General features: G+C 37.4%; 2 protein-coding genes across 4 annotated transcripts in view; one reads left to right on the top strand and one right to left on the bottom strand.

Moving 5' to 3' along the window:
• The window catches only part of PFKFB3 (6-phosphofructo-2-kinase/fructose-2,6-biphosphatase 3), a 952,670-nt gene that overhangs the window by 520,933 nt on the left and 409,755 nt on the right, over positions 1-21,982 (bottom strand). The gene's annotated exons all lie outside the window — the stretch shown is intronic.
• PRKCQ (protein kinase C theta) overlaps positions 1-21,982 on the top strand; it is a 185,928-nt gene that overhangs the window by 86,050 nt on the left and 77,896 nt on the right. For both annotated transcript variants that reach the window (XM_049626790.1, XM_049626789.1), the window contains exons 11-12: positions 1,788-1,948; positions 5,179-5,352. In XM_049626790.1, coding sequence (XP_049482747.1) covers positions 1,788-1,948; positions 5,179-5,352 — 335 coding nt within the window. The remainder of the gene's footprint in view (positions 1-1,787; positions 1,949-5,178; positions 5,353-21,982) is intronic.

The following is a 21,982-nucleotide window of genomic DNA, read 5'->3' as shown; positions in this document are numbered from 1 at the left end:
GATAGATGGCTATCTAGGCTTAGGAAAGGGAAGATCCCTGACCCTCCAGCACTCATTCTAAGAGTAGTCAATAAATCTCCTTCATCTATACCTCCCAGAACTTTTTAAACTGCTGCTTCTGTGCTGTCTTGGGTCAAGGTATTATGGTGGTTCTTTACGTTCTTTATGGTAGGTACTCAGTTTCCTATCACCCTCCTGCCCTTTCCAGGGTTAAGCCTGGCTGATTTTTAAAGCTCCTAATTTTAAGCCCCACTGTTTTTCAAAGCCAAATGTTATTGAGACTTGTCTTCCCAGTACAGGTTCCCCATGCCAGGGATGCCTTCTATGGCGTCTGATCCTCTGGCTTCCTTGTGCTTGCGGTGCCCTTCCCATTTGTGGCTAGACTCACAGGGGTTGGGTTCCCAACCACGTCTCTGCCCCTTCTATCTTTCTCAGTGTGGCCTCCTGTCTATAGTCAACTGTGGAAGGTCTGTTCTGCCAGTCTTCAGGTCATTTTCTGTGTTAGTTGTAGGGATGTAGCTGTTACTTTGGTGTGCCCAGGGGATGAGGTAATCCTTCTACTCTGCCATCTTCCTCATGACTCCCTATGAACTCTTTTGGAAGCCAGAATGGCATAAATTACCATTAATTTACATGGAACAATTTTTGAGTATTCCCTGAACCAAAAACCACCTTAGGCTTTCTGATAGCTTAGAACACATGTTGCTAATGGAGGCCCAGATGCTCACACAGTTCAAAGCTCTGGCAGCTGGATGCCGAGGTGCTGAGTGCAGATCCCGGGTAAGGGGCTGGATGGCACCACTCTCACTGCTCTGGTGCACTGGCTCTGTCTGCTCACTGCAACACCAATGTTGAATGTTGTTTGCACTTTTCTTTTTTCTGTAAAAGAGAAAATCCTGTCCAGTTTTGTTTGCTTGTTTGTTTGTTTTTTTGGTTGGCAAAAACAGGTAGTGATGTAGATCTTTCACAAAAGCAAAGTGACAAATGCAAGCTTTCAAAACATGGGCAGTTCCTATAATTATTTTCCTTGGACTTAAGGAGAAGATGAAAGTTAAATTTAGAGACTGAAAATAAAAAAGGTCATTCCAGCCACAAAGAAGACACAAAATTATGTGATATGCTAGAGGTGCTGTAAAATAGCAATCGTATCACAATATATAAATGTATCAAGTCAACATGTTGGACACCTTAAATTACCACAATATGGTGTGTCAAATGTATTTCAATAAAAAAGGAAAGAAATGTTATAAGGGGGTAGGAGGAAGGTTCCAAAAAGCTTTCTGCACCTGTTCTGTCATTGGGTGAGGAATAAATTGGCTGACCTTGAATACGGGGATAGATGATGTGATTCAGATCTTCAGTGATCTGCTTTTCATTTCCTGATCCCTCACGTGGAAGCCACAGGAATCAATGCCACTGAGCCTGTGAGCCATGCAAGTAGCTGAGAATCATTTTTCCTCAAATTTGGTTAAAATCTCTATTTGTCCATGATTTGACATTATTTAAAGCGCTCATGTGTTTTGCATGTATGGACTTCTGCTGATTGGAATGTTCCTTAAAATGAAATTTCTCCCAGTCAGTTGAGTAGATAAGAGATGCAGTCCACGCCCCAAATTCCAGGCTCACAGGAGGAAGGTGCTGTCTTTGCCCTGCAGGGGACCTTTCCCCCCAATTTTTGTGGATGGAGCCTCAGAGTGGGAAGTGGAAGAGAAAGTGTTCTCAAAGTAGCTAAAATGCCCCCTCCATTGTTCCTTGTTTACTTTTAACCACTGGCTTGCTATTTTCAGAGCCTCAGGGAATCTCTTGGGAGTCTCCTTTGGATGGGATGGAGAACATACGCCATCGTCCAGAACCTGAACCGAACATAGAAAGACCATCTCTACATATGAAGCTAAAAATTGAGGATTTTATCTTGCACAAAATGTTGGGGAAAGGAAGTTTTGGCAAGGTATGATACCATGCTGTAGAATTCTACAGACCAACTAACAGGAATTGAAAAGCAAAGCTCCTGAACTCATTGGAGCAGAGCAGGTTGTGGGTGTGTAGAGAGCATTCCTGTGCATTTTTTGACTGGGTAGAGAGAGGTCTGATTAAAAGGAAATCTGGAACTCTAGGGGATAGTGGCCTCTGCTTCCTGGGAATCATTGTTCCCAAGCCATTTTGCTTCAAAGGTGTATATCCCATACACTTATGAGTGTGATGTATATGGATATCAAAGAAACGGGAAGCTGCCTCAGCCAGTGTCTATAGTTTCTATTTCATACAGGTTTTTTTTTTGGTTGTTATTTCTCTTTTGCTACTTTCTCAAACTTGGAGAGTTGTTTTACATTGAATGCAATTTTTTTCCTAGCAAATGTCTTCAGTCTTGCATTAGTTTGCTAGGAATAATGTAACAAAGTCTCACAGACTGAGTGATTCAAACACCAGACATTGGTTTTCTTATCATTCTGAAGGTTGGAAGTCTGAGACCTAGGTGTTGATAGGGTTATTTCTTCTGAGGTCTCTCTCCTTGGCTTGTAAATGGCCATCTTCTCCCTGTGTCCTCACATGGTCGTCCCCCTGTATCTGTGTCCTAATCTCTGCTTACAAGGACACTAGCCCCCCAGTGAACTTATTTTAAGTTGATTACCTTTGTAAAGACCATATCTCCAAATATAGTCACATGCTGAGGTACTAGGGTTTAGGGCTTTGGCATGCACATTTTTTTGGAGGGGGCACAATTCAGTTCATAACAAAGCTGTAGCTGGAGAGTCATGAGAAAAGTTTCACGGGGGAAAGTCCCTCCTCTAAATTCTTCCTGCCACACACTCAAGTTACGGGCTGTCTCTGTCAGTCACAGAAGACGAGAAGAAAAGGAGGAAGATGACATAATTTAACCATCAACCGTCAGTGATGGAAAATAATTTTCAAGTTCGCGAACGTAAAGAGGGATACCATGGAACATAGGCCTTGAGGTTATTCTAGATGCCAAGGGTATCTACTGTATTAATTGTTCCCTTCATTGTTGTACATTCTTGGATGAAACTCCTAGGAAAATTTTAGCCAGAAACTACCATTCTATAAATTTGTGTATCCAAGGCCAGCAATATGCTCTGCACCTGCTCGCCAGACTTTGGGAAATTCACCCAGTTTATTTAATAGTAAACTAGAATGCAAATAAGCATCACCACAGCTGAATGACGTTGTGCCGCAATCGGGTTGGATTTAAACATCAGTGCATTGCTTTTGGCAAAATGCATTCTGCCCTGCAAACTAGCTGATATCCATTAATTCTTTGAGTTCATTTCCACAATAATATGAAACACAGCAGGCTCATTTGCTGTTAATCTGTGTAATAAGCAATTTTAAAGCCAGTCTTCATTATAATTTAGTACCAATTAATGTGCAATTATAACCTGTTACCAAAAATTGAAAGCCCATTATAGAGATGGAAATTGCCTTTTCAGCTTCTTCGGCTATGGCTGGTTTGGGGATGTTTTATGGAAAGAAACAATTACCAAAAGACTACTTTTAATTGTTAATGAAATGTTTATCATTCTTTGTTCCCATGTGGGTTTCTATATTTGAACAAGGTTAATAAGAAAGACATTAAGTTAAACCTACAAGCCTTCGTAAAATATCCCAAAGGACACTGAGAGCCTTAGGGTGTCTTCTGTTCTATGTCCAAAACAGTATGCTCTTGCCATCAGGACCCTGAGTCCCTACAGACTGAAGAGGATGGGCCATGGGGCCCCTGGAAAGGAGAATGAAACACAAAAGCAAAATGGAGTAGCCATATTTCCCTTTCTCACAACATTAAGAACACTCCAAAATTTGTTTTTCTTCTTTCTTTTGGCTTTATACAGGAAGTATGGTTTCTCAACAAAATGGTAGCCTCCATATTCTTATCTCAATGTACTTTGCAGTCCAGAAAAAAATAGCATTGTTTTCTGGGTATATGCACATCATCCATTTGCCTGCCTTCTCGTAAGTTCTATGCCCTCTGTCAAGCCAGCTACCCCAAAGCTAGCTATCTGCACCATATTATTTTTAAACATAGACACGTGCATTTTCAGTACTGGTTTAGTGTCATTGACTTCGACATTCCCTAAAAGTCAAGAAACAAATGACAAGTATTCTTAATAACTGTCATTTAGAGAGCATTTTATAGTTTCTAAACCACTTTCCCATGTGGTAGCCATTTGATATTCACGATGGTCCTGCAAGTTAGAGAATGTCATGACAATTATCTCTTTTACACATTAGGAAACTGAAGCCCAGAGAGGTTAATTGGTTTATCCACATTCCCACAGCTAGTAAATGTCTGTGAAAAGAGACCCAGGCTGGAGTTTTCTATTTCCAAATGCCACGTCCTCACAACTGTCAGTCATCTGTTGCTGCATCATTTGCAAAAGTACAAGTTGTAGAAACTCCCCATTATGTGCCATCTGGTGTCCTTTCATATAAGTCATGAAATCCAGTAGAAAAAGTAAACTTGGAGTTAGATTTTTCCACTGAGGAGCTCCATGAATTTGAGCAAGTGAAATTCCTCTTTGAAGTTCGCTCTTTTTATTATTACTACCTGTCTTGCAGAGAGTTCTGAGCTAAGAATTAGATTGCACATGTAAAGGGTAGCAGAGTGTCTGACACATAGTAGGTCCGAAAAATGGCCTTAGGTCTATGCCATCAGATGAAATGGTGTATACTTTTTAGGCACATGAGGAAAACTCTATTCCCCTTGTATTATAGTTTCACCCTGAAAAACTGGGTAAAACTCAGAGCTGAGTTTTATGCTCATTTGCACTGATGTTTCAAGTATAATCAGGTCCTCCTCTCTGCTACTTGCTGCTGCTTTCTTCAATATGCACTTAGTGTCTGGGAATTTATATTATAAATTTACTCAGGTCCCTGGGCAGACAGGTCATACTTTTTTACACAGAAATTTTCAGGGCCTGAGAATAACCCATCCAATTGTACAGTAGTTTTGTGAATGCCTTGGAAAGGTACACAGCAAGTGTGAAACTCCTAGGTAATATCCCTGATCAATGGAGTGCTCTATTTTGTCCCTGTCAAGGGGAAGGAGGGGGTTGGAGAAGAAATCCTCTTTGTTTCGCCCAACACAGATCTCAGGACATGGTCTCTTCTTTAATGAGTGAGACCAAATTCTAAAATAAAGTTACTTCTTACCTTTGCTTCTAGGTCTTCCTAGCAGAGTTCAAGAAGACCAATCAATTTTTTGCAATAAAAGCCTTAAAGAAAGATGTGGTTTTGATGGACGATGATGTTGAGTGCACAATGGTAGAGAAGAGAGTTCTCTCCTTGGCCTGGGAGCATCCGTTCCTAACGCACATGTTCTGTACATTCCAGACCAAGGTAAGACTTCTGCTCAGACAACACTTCATCCACCTCTTGCCTAGCAAATGTGCCTGTCTAAGCGGGGGGGGGGGGGGGGGGGGGCCTCTGGTGGTGCCCCCCTTGGGACATGTGGGGAACTGTCCCCATATTTTTCTTTACCTTTCAGCTCACCTTCCATCTGTCCAAACAAACTTCTTCTTCTCCAAACATGAATTGTTTAACATAGTCTGTTGAGAAGGGGCTTTCCTTCTGGGTTTGTCTTTTCGCTTGTTTTTTAGAATTTGGTTTAACTTCTGTAACAACCAGGATTCTAGGCAGCCTGTGCCTTGCTTGACAAAGCAGTGCTTTGTGACGGAGAAATACATGACACTGTTTGTTCAGCTACCATATGTGTATTTGAGGAGACAAAAGTTGGACAGTAGGTCAAAATGCGTGTGTACTGTTATTTTCATATATATGGGCCACAGAGAAACAGCCCATACAGTGGGCTATCAGTGAGCAAGGCCTGAGCAGTGAGGTAAAAAGGTAAATTTTGTCAGAAGGTGCTCTTATTCTGGGAGGATTCTCTTCCTGTTCTCTTTATGCCTTAAAAAAAAAAATTCAGGACACCTGGGTGGCTCAGTCGGTTAAGCATCTGACTTCGGCTCAGGTCATGATCTTGCGCTTCGTGAGTTCAAGCCCCACATCAGGCTCTGTGCTGACAGCTCAAAGCCTGGAGCCTGCTTCGAATTCTGTGTCTCCCTCTCTTTCTGCCCCTCTCCTACTCGTGCTCTGTCTCTCAAAAATGAAAAACGTTAAAAATTAAAAGAAAAATTCAACTGCCTCTTTTTTCAGACCAAAAACTATTCAGGATCATTTTAGAAAATTGGGAAAATTAATGAAGAAAATCATTTATAATCTCACCATCTCGGTATACTCACCACTAATACTTTGAAGTTTAACCTTCTAGACTTTTTCACTCAGTGGATTTTGTAAAATTAAAAATAGAAATGGGGGTGCCTGGGTGGCTCAGTGAGTTAAGTGTCCAACTTCAGCTCAGGTCATGATCTCATGGTTCATGAGTTTGAGCCCCACATTGGGCTCTCAACTGTCAGCACAGAGCCCACCTCAGATCCTCTCTCTCTCCTTCCCTCTCTCTGCAGCTCCTCTGCTCACTCTCAAAAATAATAAATTAAAAAATTTGAAAAAATAGAAACCCATTGTAAATACCTACTGTTCTGCAACTGGTATTTTCAACACTCTCTTATATACATTTCCTCACATCTATGAATATTCTACAATGTGATTTATCTCGCTAGAACATTTCTAACTTTCTGTTCTGATTTAAATAACACTGACGTGAACATCCTTATGGACCGGTCTTCATGCACCAGCATTATGATTTGCTTTTCCTTGTTTACTCTCTTTCACACTTCCGCCTTGTACATGGCCTAGAATAATAAGCAGACCCATGTGGGACTGTGTGGTTAAGACCCAAAGAGCATGAAGACTTTATTCTCTTATTCCATTTCAAGTCTACATGATAATGTTCTACCTTGATGTAAGTATAAGTAACAGAAGGCGTGTAAGCTGCCCCAGTCACGGAAAGCAGTAGTGGGGAAACCATGGGAATCTGTCGGAACATGTGGATGGCAACTAGGCCTTTTATCACTACTTCTCCAGTCCCCAGTAGATGCTCAACAAATGTTTAATGAAGGAATAAATGCATAAATACACGTAGATAAGAAAAAGAGAAATGAGATTATTTTTGTAAGTATTTTTAAAGGACAATAAAATATTGTAAGGCTTGTATCAAACTACTAAATACACCTTAATAATCATATATAGTATCCAAAGCACCACAGAGGATATGGAAATATATAATATAGTTCCTGACCTCAGGAATTTCATACTGTAATACTAGAGGGGAAAGAGAGATACTTCTAATGGTGGTGAGTGGTATGAAACTGCACAGTGCAGACTCTACATTCCAGAGCTGAGAGAAACTAGAAATTAGAATATGAGTAGGGAGAAAGGGTCTTGGGCAGTAAGAGGTGTGGTTGGTTTCAAGAGAAAGCATAAAGGAATGAAGGGATAATAATAAGGTAGGCTCATTTTCTGCAGCAAGAAGGCATTTGGGATTTCTGATAATGAGTTAGAGAGATTTTTCTCCCAGAAATGTCCTCCTGGAGATCATAAATATCTGTCAATATGTTACCGAAACACAAGGTGAGGGCTTTGCCATGCACTCCTAATCTGCGTTCCAGATTTTCTGTGCATCATGGGATACATGATCTTACTTTTTCTCTAGAAATATTGTAAGGCTTGTATCAAACTACTAAATACACCTAAGACCAGGCTTCTAGAAGCATGATGTAATCACATTTCATCTGGTACTTTCTCCCAGCTGTGCATGTGTATACACACACATACACACACACACACACACATATATATATATCTGTATGTATAATTGTTTTTGTGTCTTCTAGGAAAAGCTCTTCTGAATGCTGCTTTGTAGAAAATACCAGTATTTTCCTTCTTGTGCTTGTCTATCAGAGCTCCAGGCAGTGTTTGCTCCTTTTTGTCTCATAGGAGATGCTCTTAAGGTTCCATGCAGCTGTGATGTTTTACCAAAACCAGAGAAGTCAATGCCTGGGGAGAAGTGGTAGAGAATGTGTATATCAAATGTAAAAGTGACTGGCTCACTACTTAGGTTTCAAGGAATGGGAGTGCTTTCTTATTTCTAAGAAATGAGGGATGAGGGACAGAAATCTTGCACGATACTTTCCCAAGGATACTGAGTTGTTTTGGGGATGTCCTGATTTATTGTTCAGATTTTGCGTGTCAAACAGAATAACCAATTAAATACCACAGGTGAATATAGAAAGCAATAATTGAACTGAATGATTGGCTGTGGGGGGCATTTTGGAAATTGCCTTTCTTAAGGAAATGACAGTTACCTTTGCACACTAGTGTAGATATTAGGTAACATACATGAACTATTTACTCTTCTGGAGAATTGTTATTTTTAGGAAAAGTTATTCATTGGCTTTCTACCTACAAAGAGCCCAGCCCATTGAATGCCAATTATTCAGGAGATTCTGAAGACAGTTTTTCACTTGTTATTTATTATTGTTTTTATTGAAGTATAATTGACATGCAATATTCTATTAGTTTCAAGTGTATATCATACTGATTCAATATTTTTATACATTACAAAATGATCCTCATAAGCCTAATTACCATCCGTCACCATACAAAGTTATTAGAGTATCATTAACTATATTTTCTATGCTAAGCATTACATCCCCATGACTTACTTACTTTATAACTGAAAGTCTGTATCTCTTAATACCCTTTACCTATTTCTACTCACCTCTCCCAACCCCTCCCCATTCAGATAACTCACAGTTTGCTTCCTGTATCTTTGTCAGTTTCTGTTTTGTTTTATTTTATTAGATTCTATATATAAATGAGATCACGCAGTATTTGTCTTTCTCTGACTTATTTCACTTAGCATAATACCCTCTAGGTTCACCCATGTTGTCACAGACAGCAACATTTCATTTGTTTTTACAGCTGAGCAATGTTCTATTATATGTGTGTGTGATATCTAGATATCTATTATATGTATATGTGTGTGATATCTAGATAGATAGATAATCTCACATATTCTCTATCCATTCACCTATCAATGGACACTTAGGTGGCTTCCATATCTTGGTTATTATAAATAATGCCAAAATGAGCATAAGGGTGCATATGTTTCTTCAAATTGGTGTTTCTGTTTTCTTTGGATAAATATCCAGAAGTGCAATTGCTGGGTCATAGGGTAGTTCTATTCTTAACTTTTTGAGGAAACTCCATACTGTTTTCCATAGTGGCTACACCAATTTACATTCCCACCAATGGTGCACAAGGGTTCTTTCCTTTTTTCCACATCCTCACCAACACTTGTTTCTTGTCTTTTTGACAAGTAGCCAATCTATGGGTGTGAGGTGATTTTGATTTGTGATTTTCATTTGTATTTCCCTGACAATTAGTGATGTTGAAAATCTTTTCACATACCTATTGGCCATCTGTATGTCTTCCTTGGGGAAGTATTTACTCAAGTCCTATGCCCATTTTTTAAAACAATTGTTTGGGGGGTGTTTAATAATAAATTGTGTAAGCTCTTTATATATTCTGTATATTAACACCTTATCAGATATATGGTTTGAAAATATCTTCTCCCATTCAGTAGGTTGCTTTTTCACTTTCTTGATGGTTTCCTTCACAGTACAAAATCTTTTCAGTTTGATGTAATCCCATCTGTTTATTTTAGCTTTTGTTGCCCTTGCCTGATGATACTGGTCAAAAAAATATATATATATATTGCTAAGACAGATGTCAAAGAGCTTACTGCCTATGTTCTCATGTAAGAGTTTTATAGTTGTAGGTGTTATGTTCAAGCCCTTAATCCATTTTGAATTTTTTTTCTATATAGTGCAAGATAGTGGTCCAGTTTTCCCAACACTACTTATTGAAGGCAATATCTTTTCCCTTGTATATTTTTCCCTCATTTGTCATAGATTAATTGACCATAAGTGTGTGAGTTCATACCTGGGATCTCTGTTCTATTCTCTTCATTTATGTGTCTGTTTTTGGCCAGTGCCATGCTGTTTTGATTATGATAGCTTTGTAGTATAATTTGAAATCTGGGATTGTGATACCTCCAGCTTTTTTCTTCTTTCTCAAGATTGCTTTGGATATTTGGAGTTTTTTGTGCTTCCATACAAATTTCAGAATTTTTGGTTTTAGTTCTGTGAAAAATACTGTTGGTATCTTGATTGAGATTGTATTGCATCTGTAGATAGCTTTAGGTAGTATGGACATTTTAGCAATATTAATTCTTCCAATTGATGAGCATGGTATATCTTGCCATTTATTTGTATTTTCATCAATTTCTTTCACTGGTGTTTTATAGTTTTTAGAGTATAGGTATTTCACCTCCTTGATTAAATGTATTCCTAGGTACTTTATTCTTTTTGATGCATTGTAAATGGGATTGCTTTCTTAATTTCTCTTTCTGATAGCTCATTATTAGTGTATAGTAACTAATGCAACCAGTTCCTATATGTTAATCTTGTATCTTGTGACTTTACTGAATTCATTTATTACATCTAATAGTTTTCTGGTGGAGTCTGTAGAGTTTTGTGTATATAGTATCTCATCTGCAAATCATGGTTTTATTCTTTTCCAGTTTGGATGCCTTTTGTTTCTTCTTCTTGACTTATTGCTCTGGCTAAAAGTTACAATACTATGATGAATAAAAGAAGTGAAAATTGGTATCATTGTCTTGTTCCTGATCTTATAGGAAAAGCTTATAGCTTTTTACCATTGAGTAGAATGTTAACTGTGGGTTTGTCTTATATGGTCTCTTTTATGTGGAGGTACATTCTTTTATACCCATTTTGTTGATAATTTTTATCCCAAAAGGATGTTAAGTTTAGTTAAATACTCTTTCTGTATCTGTTGAGGCAATCATGTGATTTTTATCCTTTGTTTTGTTAATGTGATGTATCACATTGATTTATGGATGTTGAACTATGCTTGCATCCTGGAATAAATCCCAGTTGATTGTGGTGAGTGATCTTTTAAATGTGTTATTGAATTCAGTTTGATGAAATTTTGTTGAAGATTTTTGAATCCATATTCATCAGAGATATCTATAATTTCGTGTGTGTGTGTGTGTGTGTGTGTGTGTGTGTGTGTTGGGGGGTTGGTTTCAGGGTAATGCTGGCCTTGTAAAATGAAGTGTTCTTTGATTGTTTTTGAATGATTTGAGAAGGATAGGTACTAACTCTTCTCTAATATTTGGTCAAATTCATCAGCCATCTGGTCTTAGACTGGTACTTTGGGGGAGTTTTTAAATTATTGGTTCATCATTACTTAAAATCAGTCTATCTAGATTTTCTATATCTTTCTAATTCAGTCTCAGAATGTTGTGTGTTTCTGGGAACTTATCCATTTCTTCTAGGTTTTTCAATTTGTTGGTGTACAATTCTTCATAGTACTCTCTTATGATCCTTTATATTCTTGTGGTCAGTTGTAACTTCTCTCATTTCTGATTTTATTTTGGCCCCTCAACTTTTTCTTGATGAGTCTGGCCAGAGGATATCAATTTTATCTTTTCAAAGAACCAGATTTTAGTTTTTTTTTAATCTTTTCTACAGTTTTTTTTTAGTCTCTATTCCATTTATTTACATTCTGATCTTTATTTAATTTCTTTCTTTCTACTAACTTTGTGTTTTGCTTTTTTTCTAGTTCCTTTATGTGTGAAGTTAAATTATTTATTTTGGAATTTTTCTTGTTTCTTATGGTAGACCTGTATTACTAAAACTTTTATAATTTCTTTTGGTGGGGCTCCCAGAGATTTTAGAAAGTTGTTTTTCCATTTTCATTTGTTTCCAGGTATTTTTGTATTTCCCCTTATTTCTTTGTTGACCCATTGGTTGTTTAATAACATGTTGTTTAGTCTCCCTGTTTTGTATGTCTTCCACTTTCCTTCTGTAGTTGCTTTCTAGTTTCATACTATTGTGCTGGAAAAGATACTTGATACAATTTCATTGTTGTTGAATTTGTTGAGATTCCTTTTGTGACCAAACATATGATTTGTCCTATAGAATTTTCCATGTACACTTGAAAATAATGTATATTTTGTTGCTTTTAGGTTAAATTTTCTGTATTATCAATTAAGTCCATCCGGTCTAATGTGTATCATTTAATGCCAATGTTTTCTTATTGCTTTTCTGTCAGGATGATGTCTCCATTGATAGAGGTGGTGTATTAAAGTCTCCTATTCTTATGGTATTATTATCAAGTGTATTGCTATCAATTTCTCCTTTATATTTTGTTAATATTTACTTATTACACACAGGTGCTCCATGTTGGGTACATAAATATTTATGAATGTTATAGACTCTTCTTAGATGGATCCCTTTATTATTTGGTAATGGTGTGTGTGTGTATGTGTGCACGCGCGTGCATGTGTGTTTTCTAACAGCGTTTAAGCCTGTTTTGACTGATAGAAGTACTGCTCCATCCCTTTACTTTCAGTCTGTCTGTCTTTAGATCTGAAGTGAGTTTCTTGTGGGGCAGCACATAAGCCGGTCCTTTTTTTAATCCATTCAGCTATCCTAGGTCTATTGATTGGAACATTTAGACCATTTACATTTAAATTAATTGTTAATGGATACGTACTTCTATTTTGTTGTTTTATGGTTGTTTTTGTAGCTTTTTTTTTTCTTGGTATTTTTCCTTGTGATTTGATGGTTTTATTTAGTGTTATGTTTGGGTTCTTTTCTCTTTACTTTGTGTATATCTATGCTACTGTAGATTTTTGGTTTCTCAGTACCAGGATGGATGGATGGATGTGTGTGTGTGTGTGTGTGTGTGTGTGTGTGTGTGCGCGCACAAATACAAAGGTATTACAATATTATTAACTATATTCCCTATAATGAACTTTTGTTCCCTGTGACTTATAACTGGAAGTTTATACTTCTTAATCTCCTTCTCCTATTTTGCCCATCCATATAAATCTTCACCTGAGGCAGCTACCAGTTTATTTATAAGTCCCTTTCTGTTGTTGTTAGTTTATATATTTGTTTTCTGTTTAGTATTCCACATAAAAGTAAAATCATATAGTAGTTGCCTTTCTAAGTCTGACTTCTTTCACTTAGCCTAATACCCTCTAGGTCCATCCATGTTGTTGCAAATGGCAAGATCTAATTTATATATATACTATATATATATATATATATATATATATATATATATATATGTATATGTACATATGTATATAACATATACATAAATATACCATGTTATATATATACATATATACATATATATAGCATGTTATATATATAACATATACATACATATATACATATACATAACATATATTATATACATATATATGAATATACATATATAACATATATTATAGAATATGGAAAAATATGTTATATACGTATGCCAAATATCAGCCAAATACACACACAAACACACACACACACACTCTCCACTTCTTTAGCATTTATCTATTGATAGACACTTAGGTGGCTTCCACATCTTTGCTCTTGTAAATAACACAGCATTGAACATGGGGTGCATATATCTTTTTGAATTAGTGTTTTTGTTTTCTTTGGATAAATACCCAGAAGTAGAATTACAAGATTATATGGTACTTCTATTTTTAATCTCATTGTGGGGAGCGAATCTCTATACTTTTCCATAATGGCTACACCAATTTATGTTCCTGCCAACAGGACATGAGGGTTCCATTTTTTCCATATTCTCACCAACATTTGTTCTTTCTTATTTTAAAGCTGAGTATAGTTGACACACAATGTTACATTAGTCAGTTGTTATTTCTTTTCAATACTAGCAATTCTGACAGGTGTGAGGTGATATCTCATTGTAGTTTTGATTTGCATTTCCCCAATAAGTAGCAATTCTGAGCATATTTTCATGTATCTATTGGCCATTGGTATGTTTTCTTTGGAAAATGTCTGTTCAAGTGCTCTGCCCATTGTTTAACCAAATGGTTTTGTTGTTGTTGTTGTTGTTGTTGTTGTTGTTGTTGTTGTTGTTGTTGTTTTGGTGTTCTTTCTATATTTTGGATAATAACCCCTTATTGAATAATCATTTGCAAATATCTTCTTCCACCTGGTGGGTTGCCTTTTTGTCTTGTTGTTGGTTTCTTTCACTGTGCAAAAGTTTTATAATTTAATGTCTAAATATTTACTCTTGCTTATGTTTCCTTTGCCTAATGAGACAGATCCAGAAAAATATTGCGAAGGCTGCTTTCCCAAGATTTTACTGCCTATGTTTTTTCTTTAAGTCTTCTTTGTTTCCAGGTCTTGCAGTTAGATTTTAATCCATTTAAAATTTTGTATGTGTGTATATTTTTTAAAAAGTGGTCTACTTTGTTTCTTTTTTCTTTCTTTCTTTCTTTCCTTCTTTCTTTCTGCACACAGTCATCCAGTTTTCCAAAAACCATTTACTGAAGACACTTTATTTTCTCCCTGCATATTCATGTGACCTTTGTCATAAATAATTGACAGGATAAGCATGAATTTATTTCTGGTCTTTCTTTTCTGTTTCATTGACATAGGTGTCCAGTTTTGTGCTGGTACCATACTGTTTTCATTACTGTAGCTTTGTAGTATAGTTTGAAATCTAGGATTGTGTTTTTAGCCTTACTCCTCTCTCAAGATTGCATTGACTATTTGAGTTCTGTTGTGGTGCCATACAAATTTACAACTATTTGTTGTAGATCTGTGAATACTATTAATATTTTGATAGGGATTACATTGGATTGTAGATTGATTTGGGTAGTATGGACATTTCGTCAATATTCTTCCAATCCATGAGCATGGAATATCTGTCCCTTCGTTTATGTCATCTTCCATTCCTTTCATCAGTGTCCTACAAGTTTTCAGAATTCATGGTTTTCCTCCTCCTCGGTTAAATTTATTCCTAAATATTTTAGCTTTTTGATGCAATTGTAAATGGGATTGTTTTCTTAATTCTTTTTTCTGTTAGTTCATTATTAGTGTATAAAAGTGAAACAGATTTCTTTATATTTTTATATTCTGTAACTACTGAATTCATTTATTCTATAGGTTTCTAGCGGACTAATCATAGCTTTCTATATATATAGTATCATCTCATCTTCAAATACTAACAGTTGTACTTGTACCTTACAAATTTGGATGGCTTTCTTTTTCTTATCTGTTCGCTGTGGCTATGATTTCCAGTACTATGTTGAATAAAAATGGCAAAAATGTCTTGTGTCTTGTTCCTGATCTTGTCTTAATCCTGATCACCACTGAGTATGATGTTAGCCGTGTGTCTGTAATAAATGGTTTTTATTTAGTTGAGATATGTTCCCTCTAAATCCACTTTGTTGAGTTTTTATCATGAACAGATGCTAAGTTTTGTCAAATGCTTTTTCTGCATCGATTGAGATGATCATATGATTTTACCCTTTATTATTGTGATGTATCACATTGATTTGTAGATGTCACACTATCTTGCATCTCTGAGATAGACCCCACTTGATCTTGCTGAATAACCCTTTTATATTGTTGGATTTGATTTGCTAATATTTTGTTGAAGATTTTTGGATCTATATTCACCAAAGATATTGGTCTATAATTTCTTTTTTTTGTGGTTTCTTTGGTTTTGTGTAAGAGTTATGTTGGCCTTGAATAATAAATTTTGAAGTATTCCTCCATCTTCTGTTTTTTGAAATATTTTTAGAAAGATAAATATTAACTCTTCTTTAAATATTTGGTAGGGTTGCTTGGGTGGCTTAGTCAGTTAAGCATCAGACTCTTGGTTTCTACTCAGGTCATGATCTCACGTTTCGTGGGTTCATGCCACACATCGGGCTCTGTGCTGACAGTGCAGAGCCTACTTGGGATTCTCTCTCTTCCTCTCCCTCCCCCCCACCTCTTCCCCTCCCCTGCTCATACTGTCTCTGTGTCTCTCAAAATAAATAAATAAACTTAAAAAAATAAATAAATATTTGGTAGATTCACCAGTGAAGCCAACTAGTCCTGGATTTTGTTTGCTGCAAGTTTTTTGATTACTGATTCAATTTCATTACTAGAAACTTGTCTGTTCAGATTTTGTGTATTTTCATGATTCAGTCTTGCAAAATTGTATGTTTCTAGGAATTTTATCTATCTATTTCTGTGGTGTTGGATATATTTCTCTTTCAGTTCTAATTTTACTTCAGTCCTTTCCTTTTTGTTCTGGATGCAATTGACTAAATGTTTATTGATTTTGTTTATTTTTTCAAAGAAGCATCACTTAGTTTCATTGATCCTTTCTATTGTGTTTTTAGTCTCTATTTCATTTATTGCCAATCTTATCTTTATTATTTGTACCCTCTTAGTACTTTCGGCTTTATTGGTTTACCATATCCTTATTTCCTTAGATGTAAAATTATATTGTTAATTTGATTTTTTTGTTTCTTGAGGTATGTATGTATCACTGTAAACTTCCCTCTTAGAAAAGCTTTTGCTGTGTTCCAAAGATTTTGAACCATTGTGTTTCCATTTTCATTTGTCTCCATATATTATTTTGAATATCCTCTTTGATTTACTCACTTACCCACTGGTTGTTTAGTAGCATGTTGTCTAGTTTCCATGTGGTTTTTTTACAGTTTTTTTTTTTACTTGTAATTGAGTTTGTTTCAGACTGTTGTTGTGGCCAGGGGAGATGTTTGATATAATTTCCGTATTCAAAATTTATTGAAACTTGTTCAGTGGGCTTACTTACATGTCATTTATTCTGGAGAATTCTCCATGTACACTTAAAAAGACCATGTATTCTGCTCTTTTGAATGGACTGTTCTGTTTATTAAGTTGATCTCAAATGTGTTATTCAAAGCCACTATTTCCTTTTTTATGTCTGGATGATTTATCCATTTATGTAAGTGGGTATTAAAATCCTGCATTATTATTGTATTTCAATTTGTTTATGTCTGTTAATATTTATTTATGTGCTTCTATGTTGGGTGTATAAATATTTACAATGGTTATATCCTCTTGTGGATTGGTACCTTTATAATCATGTAATGTCTTTTGTTGTCTCTTTGTCTTTGATTTAAAGTCTATTTTAACATAGGGGAAGGAAAAGAAAAATAATATAAAAACAGAGATGGAGGCAAATCATAAGAGACTCTTAAATAAAAAGAACAAACTGAGGGTTGCTGGAGAGGAGGTAGGTAGAGGAGTGGGCTACATGGGTGATGGGCATTAAGGAGGGCACTTGTTGGGATGAGCACTAGGTGTTATATGTAAGTGATGAATCACTGAGTTCTCCTGAAACCAATGCTACACTGTATGGTAACTAAATTGAATTTAGGAAAATAAATTTAAAAAAATAAAAGTCTATTTTATCTGATATAAGTATGGCTATCCCAGCTTTCTCTTGTTTACATTTGCATGGGATGTCTTTCTATCCTTTCACTTTCAGTCTGTATGTGTCTTTAGGTGGAAGTAATTCTCTTGTAGGCAGCTAACAGATATGTCTTATTTTTTTGTTTTGTTTTTAATTCATTCAGTCACCCAGTCTTTTGATTGCTGTATTTAGTCCATTTATATTTAAATTGTTGATATGTGTACTTATTGCCACTTTTCTCAATGTTTTCTTGCTTTTTTTGTAGTTCTCTTTTCTTGCTCTCATTTTTTTTTTGATTTGTTGACTTTCTTTAGTGCTATACTTGGATTCCTTTGTTTTAATTTGTGTGTGTGTGTGTGTGTGTGTGTGTGTTTCTATTATAGGTTTATCATTTGGGTATATATATCATGAGGTTCTTCTGTAACACTCTGCATTATTACGTAATATAGCAGTCTATATTGTTGGTGGTCACTTAACTTCAAACATACTTAAAAGCACTTTGCTCCCCCCGCACACATTTTACGGATATGATGTCATGTTTTACATCTTTTCATTTTGTGAATGTATCTAATTTCTGAAGGTGTAATTAATTTTACCTTTTAATGTTCATACTAGATTTATGTGACTGATCTACTACCTTTACTATGTATTTGCTTTTACCATTAAAAATTTCCTTTCATAAATTTCTTGTAGCTATGGCCTTTACCTTTCTGCTTAAGGAGCACACTTAAACATTCCCTGTAAGGCTGGTTTAGTGGTGGTAAACTCCTTTAAATTTTGTTTATCTGGCAAACTATCTCTTCCATTCTGAATAACCTTACAAGGAAGAGTATTCTCGAATATAGGCTTTTTACCTTCAGAACGTTAAATACATCATGCTACTTCTTTCTGGTCTGTGAAGTTTCTGTTGAAAAATCAGCTGATATGTGGCTTCTCTTGTTTTAACTATTTGATTTTTCTCTTGCTGCTTTTAAGATCCTCTCTTTATCTTTAATGTTTGAAATTTTAATGATTTGCCTTGGTGTGAATCTTCTCAGGTTCTTCTTGTTTGGGTCTTATTGTACTTCCTGGACATCTGTTTCCTTTCCCAGGTTATGGCACTTTGTAGCTATTATTTCTTCAAATACATTTTCTGCTTCTTTTTCTCTTCTCCTTCTGCGTCCCTTATAATATAATTGTTAGTATACTTGATGTTTTTCAATAAGTCTCTTAACCTAGCCTCATTTTTAATTTTTTTCTTTTTGCTGTTCAGCTTGGATGCTTTCCCCTACCCTGTATTCCAGGTCCTTGATTTGCTCTTCTATGTTATCTAATCAGTGCTGATTCCCTCTAGTGCATTTTTCATTCTAGTTATTGCATTCTTCAGCTCTGCTTGGTTCTTTTTTTCATATTTTCCAACTCTGTTGAAGTTCTTGGTTCTTCCTCTCTTCTCTAGTCCAGTGAGCATCTTTGTGATACTTCTTTGAACTCTTTATCAAAAAGATTGCTTATCTCTGTTTCATTTAGTTATTTTTCTGAGATTTGATTTGTTCTTTCACTCGGAACATACTTCTCTGTCTTCTCATTTTGTCTGACCCTGTGGGTTTGTTTCTGTGGATTAGGCAAGTCAGGTATGTCTCCTGATCTTAAAAGTGGTGGTCTTATATAGGCATCCTGTGAAGCCCAGTAGCACAATCCTTTGTTGTTCTCTAGAACCAGGGAGTCCAGGGTGTCCCCTCTGTGGGCTACATGCACCCTCCTCTTGTGGCTGGTCCACAACTGCTGCTGGCACTCTGATGGGGCCCTCAACCTAGGTATCAGCAATGACAAGCTATGACTAATGCAGGAGCACTGGTAGGCAGGGCTGACTGTTGGCATGGCAGGCTGAGAAGCCCAGCTGTAGCTACTGCAGGTATACTTAAGGGTGTGTCTGGCCCTACCACAGCTGGTTGAGAGGTCTCCTGCAACTGCTACAGACGTACTGGTCTGCCCCCCATGCTGAAGAAGTCACCTTGTAGAGTCATCAGTCTTTGCCAAGGCTGTCTGCTGGGTGTGGCAAGAGGTAGTCACATTGGGGATATGACAGTCCTGACAAAGGCTGCCCACCGAAGGTGGTTGGGTAGGAGCTACTTTGGATGGGGTGTCTGGTAGGGCAGGTGTATTGGATGGGGCAAGTCTACAGGGAATAATCTGAGTGGGGTGAGCAGTCACTAGCAAGGTAGATGTAAAGTGTCAGAACTGGCCTTCCAAAAGTGTCTGTCTAGTTAGGTTGAAGGAGGGCAAGAAAAATGGTGCCTGCTGGGATTTCTCCTTCTGGAGAGAGCTCCCAAAGATCCCTCGCCCTCCAGCACATGTTCTAAAATTAGTCAATAAATCTCTTCCTTCACATACAATGAGGTGCTTTTTTGTATTTAAAAATTTTTAATATTTATTTATTTTGAGAGAGAGAGAGAGCAGGGGAGGGGCAGAGAGAGGGGGGAGAGAGAGAGAATGAAAGAGAATGAATACTAAGCAGGCTCTGCACTATCAGCACAGAACCCAATGTGGGGCTCAAACTCATGAACCACGAGATCATGACCTGAGCTGAAATCGAGTTGGGTGCTTTACTGATTGAGCCACCCCAGGTACCCCACATGGTGCTTTTTAAATGCCACCTCTGTGCTAGGTCTCAAACTGAGTCCTGTAGCATGCTGGCCATTTAAGAGTGGGTCTTGGTTTCCTATGGCCCTCTACCTCTCCCAGAGTTAAGCCCCACTAATTTTCAAAGCTCCTGGAGTTCAGCCCTGCAGATTTTCAAAGACAGACATTATGTAGGCTTGTCTTCCAAGTACAGGTCCCCAGGGACTCTGTGTGCCCAGTATGGGGCTTAATCCCCTCACTCCTCAGAGAGAACCTCAGCACTTGTGATATCCATCCCACTTGTACTTTGCACGCTGAGAGTTTAGCTCCTGACCTCATCTCTGCCTCTCCTACCCTTCTCAATGTGGCTTCCTCTTTATGTCTTTAGTTGTGGAGGATCTGTTCTGTTAGACTTCAGGTCTTTCTGAGTGGGTTGCACCACATAAGTTGGGTGTGTGTGTCCATGGGGAGAAGGTGAGCTCAGGATCATCCTACTCTGCCATCTTCAGTGTTTACTCCTATATGTTTCTTATTTCTAGTTATGATCTCTTTCACCAAAAACAACCCTTTAACACTTCTTGTAAGTGCTAGCATAGTGGTGATGAACTCCTTTTTTCTTGTCTGAGAACTTCTTTATCTCTCCTTTGGTCTGAACGATAACCTTTTTGGGTAGAGTATTCTTAACTGAAGTTTTTCCTTTTAACTGAAAGTTTTTCCTTTTCAGCACTTTAAATATATCCTGACATTACCTTCTAGCCTGCAAAGTTTCTGCTGAAAAAAAAATCAGCTGATAGCCTTATAGGTCTTTTGTGTGTGACTGTTTTGCTCTTGCTGTCTTTAAGATTCTCCATTTATCTTTAGTTTTGCCATTTTAATTATAATATGTCTTGGTGTAGATCTCCTTGGGTTGATCTTGTTTTGGACTCTCTATGCTTCCTGGTCCTGGATGTCTATTTCCTTCCCTATGTTGGGGAAGTTTTCAGCTATTATTTCTTCACATAAGTTTTCTGCCCCTTGCTCTCTTTCTTCTTCTTCTGGGTCCTCTATAATGTGAACATTAGGATGCTTGACGTTGTCCCAGAAGTCCCTTAAACTTTCCTCATTTTTTTCTTTTTGTTATTCTGTTTCTGTGATTTTCACTATTCAGTGTTCAAAATCACTGATCCATTCTTCAATATTGTGTAATCTTCTGTTGCCTCCCTCTACTGTATTTTTCATTTCAGCTACTATATTCTTCATCTTGAACTGGTTCTTTCTCATATTTTCTCTTTGTTGAAATTCTGTGTTCCTCCATTCTTCTCCCAAGTTCAGTAAACATCTTTACGATCACAACTTTGAATTCTTTATCAGGTAATTTGTATCCTTTTAATTCAGATTTTTTTCTGGGCTTTTATCATGTTTTTCATTTGGAACATATTCCCCTGTCTCACTTTGTTTGACTGTCCAGGTTTGTTTCTATGAACTTCGGTAAGTGGAACACCCCCATCTCCCAGTCTTGAAGGCGTGGCCTTGTGTAGGAGCATTGCCTTGATGATGAGTTGTCTAGCAGCTTTGGCAGGCCAGCTAGAGCTGAGGCAGGTACAGTCTTGGGGCTCCCAGGGCATGTTGCATTGGGGCACCTTGAGGGATGGCTGGTTCTGGAGCTGGCATGGATGAGAAAGTCCTGAGGCCTGCTTCCCCCGGGCTGCCTTGGCAGAACAGCTGGAGCTGAAGTAGTTGTAGGCTAGGGGCACTAGAAGAAACTTCACTATAGCCATCTTGATTAAACAGCTGGATTGGGCACAGGCTGGGGAGTGGTCTTGAGATATATGGCACCCAGGCCACCTTGGTACAATAGCAGGGTTATAGTGCAGGCTGGGACTTCCCAGTATGCACTGCAGTCACCCTGGAGGGATGGCTAGAGATGGAGTAGGCATGGGCTGAGGGACCTGAAGCATACTTTGCTGGGGCTGCCTTGGTGAGCTGGCTTGAGCTGGAGCAGGCACAGACAGGGGTACCTGAGGCACACTGTGCTCCGGCCACCTTGAGGGGACTGCTGGAGCTGGTGCAGACAATGGCTTGTTGGGGTGGCCCTAGTAGGCTGGCTAGAGCACCTAGACCCTGTTCC

This window comes from Panthera uncia, chromosome B4 (genome assembly GCF_023721935.1).
Source record: "Panthera uncia isolate 11264 chromosome B4, Puncia_PCG_1.0, whole genome shotgun sequence".
NCBI classification, from domain to species: domain Eukaryota; kingdom Metazoa; phylum Chordata; class Mammalia; order Carnivora; family Felidae; genus Panthera; species Panthera uncia.
The sequence above is the reverse complement of the archived record's forward strand: the minus strand, read 5'-3'. Positions and strand labels throughout refer to the sequence as shown.